This window comes from Monopterus albus, unplaced genomic scaffold (assembly GCF_001952655.1).
Source record: "Monopterus albus unplaced genomic scaffold, M_albus_1.0 scaffold103.1, whole genome shotgun sequence".
Classification (NCBI taxonomy): domain Eukaryota; kingdom Metazoa; phylum Chordata; class Actinopteri; order Synbranchiformes; family Synbranchidae; genus Monopterus; species Monopterus albus.
The window spans coordinates 3,118,596-3,119,667 of record NW_018127983.1 but is presented as its reverse complement, the minus strand read 5'-3'; the positions used below and the strand labels follow the sequence as shown (position 1 = coordinate 3,119,667).

Below are 1,072 nucleotides of genomic sequence, written 5' to 3'. Positions count from 1 at the left end.
TAATTTCCCTTTTTGAAAACTATAAATTACTAATGTATTGCATCAAGGATTCCTATGAACTCTTTCCAGTTTGTTCTGTCTGTGTAGCCTAATCTAAACCTGTAGTTTGAGTACAGTACTGTGTGCGTGGTGCAGCACCTGCATGCCCCCATCGTGCTTTTGGAGTTGTTTTCGACTGCCAGACTTAAGACAGGAAATCATCCATCAAATACAGTATCCCTGTGAAGTGTAAACATAACCACAGCCACCACTTTGTCAAGAATTTTTTAAAGCTCAGCTGGAATACAAATCACAGTCACTCACAGGACACACACTAGCAAGTAATGGAAGCTGTATGGAGCACTCAGGCTGTCGTGAAACTGTGTTGTTCATACGTGTCTTTGTGTGTGTGAAAGAATAGATTAAAGTTAAGACCATAAGAGGGAAGGTTTATATCAGCAATTATGACTTTAGTTGATTACAAAGCAGAGTATTAACATTCACTTCAGCATTTTGTGGTAAATAGGATTTAATGGGTATAACAGACTCCTTCAAAGAGAATCAGTCATACAGGAAAACAGGCCAGTGAGGACCATGAACATGCTTCACTACCTTTTTATATTTGCAAATTTGTTTCATGCTGCCACCTTGTGGCTGTAATTGGTACTGCTCAGTCAGAGTTCAAATTGCCTTTTTTTTTTAAATCTAATTTCCCAGTTTATGAATGGAAAGATACTGAAACTGTAACATATAAAATATACTTGGTATAATCTTTAAATATAATGCTTAAAAGTTGTACTTATTGTTTCAGATCACAGTGATCTTCAAGTCATACCAGGGCTGTGTAGATCAGAAGGTGTACCAGGCCACCACTGAGGATCTGCCGTTGGCTTTCCAGGATGGGACTCAGAGTGGCGGTGACAGTGGCAGCTTGACCATCGTAGAGTGGGGCGGCTCTGGAGTGGGCCAGCGGGTAAAGCTACAGGCCCGTTACATTGGCACTACCATCATTATCCGGCATGTGGGCAGCTACCTGACCTTTGCTATACAGATGCCAGAGGACACCCTGGACTTTTCAGAGGACAGTGGCGGG

At 41.7% G+C, this 1,072-nt stretch overlaps 1 protein-coding gene across 1 annotated transcript in view; it reads left to right on the top strand.

Moving 5' to 3' along the window:
* Positions 1–1,072, top strand: part of rgmd (RGM domain family, member D) — a 5,578-nt gene that overhangs the window by 3,685 nt on the left and 821 nt on the right. Inside the window, exon 3 of the mRNA XM_020610087.1 lies at positions 791–1,071. Within this exon, the coding sequence (XP_020465743.1) occupies positions 791–1,071 (281 nt within the window). The remainder of the gene's footprint in view (positions 1–790; position 1,072) is intronic.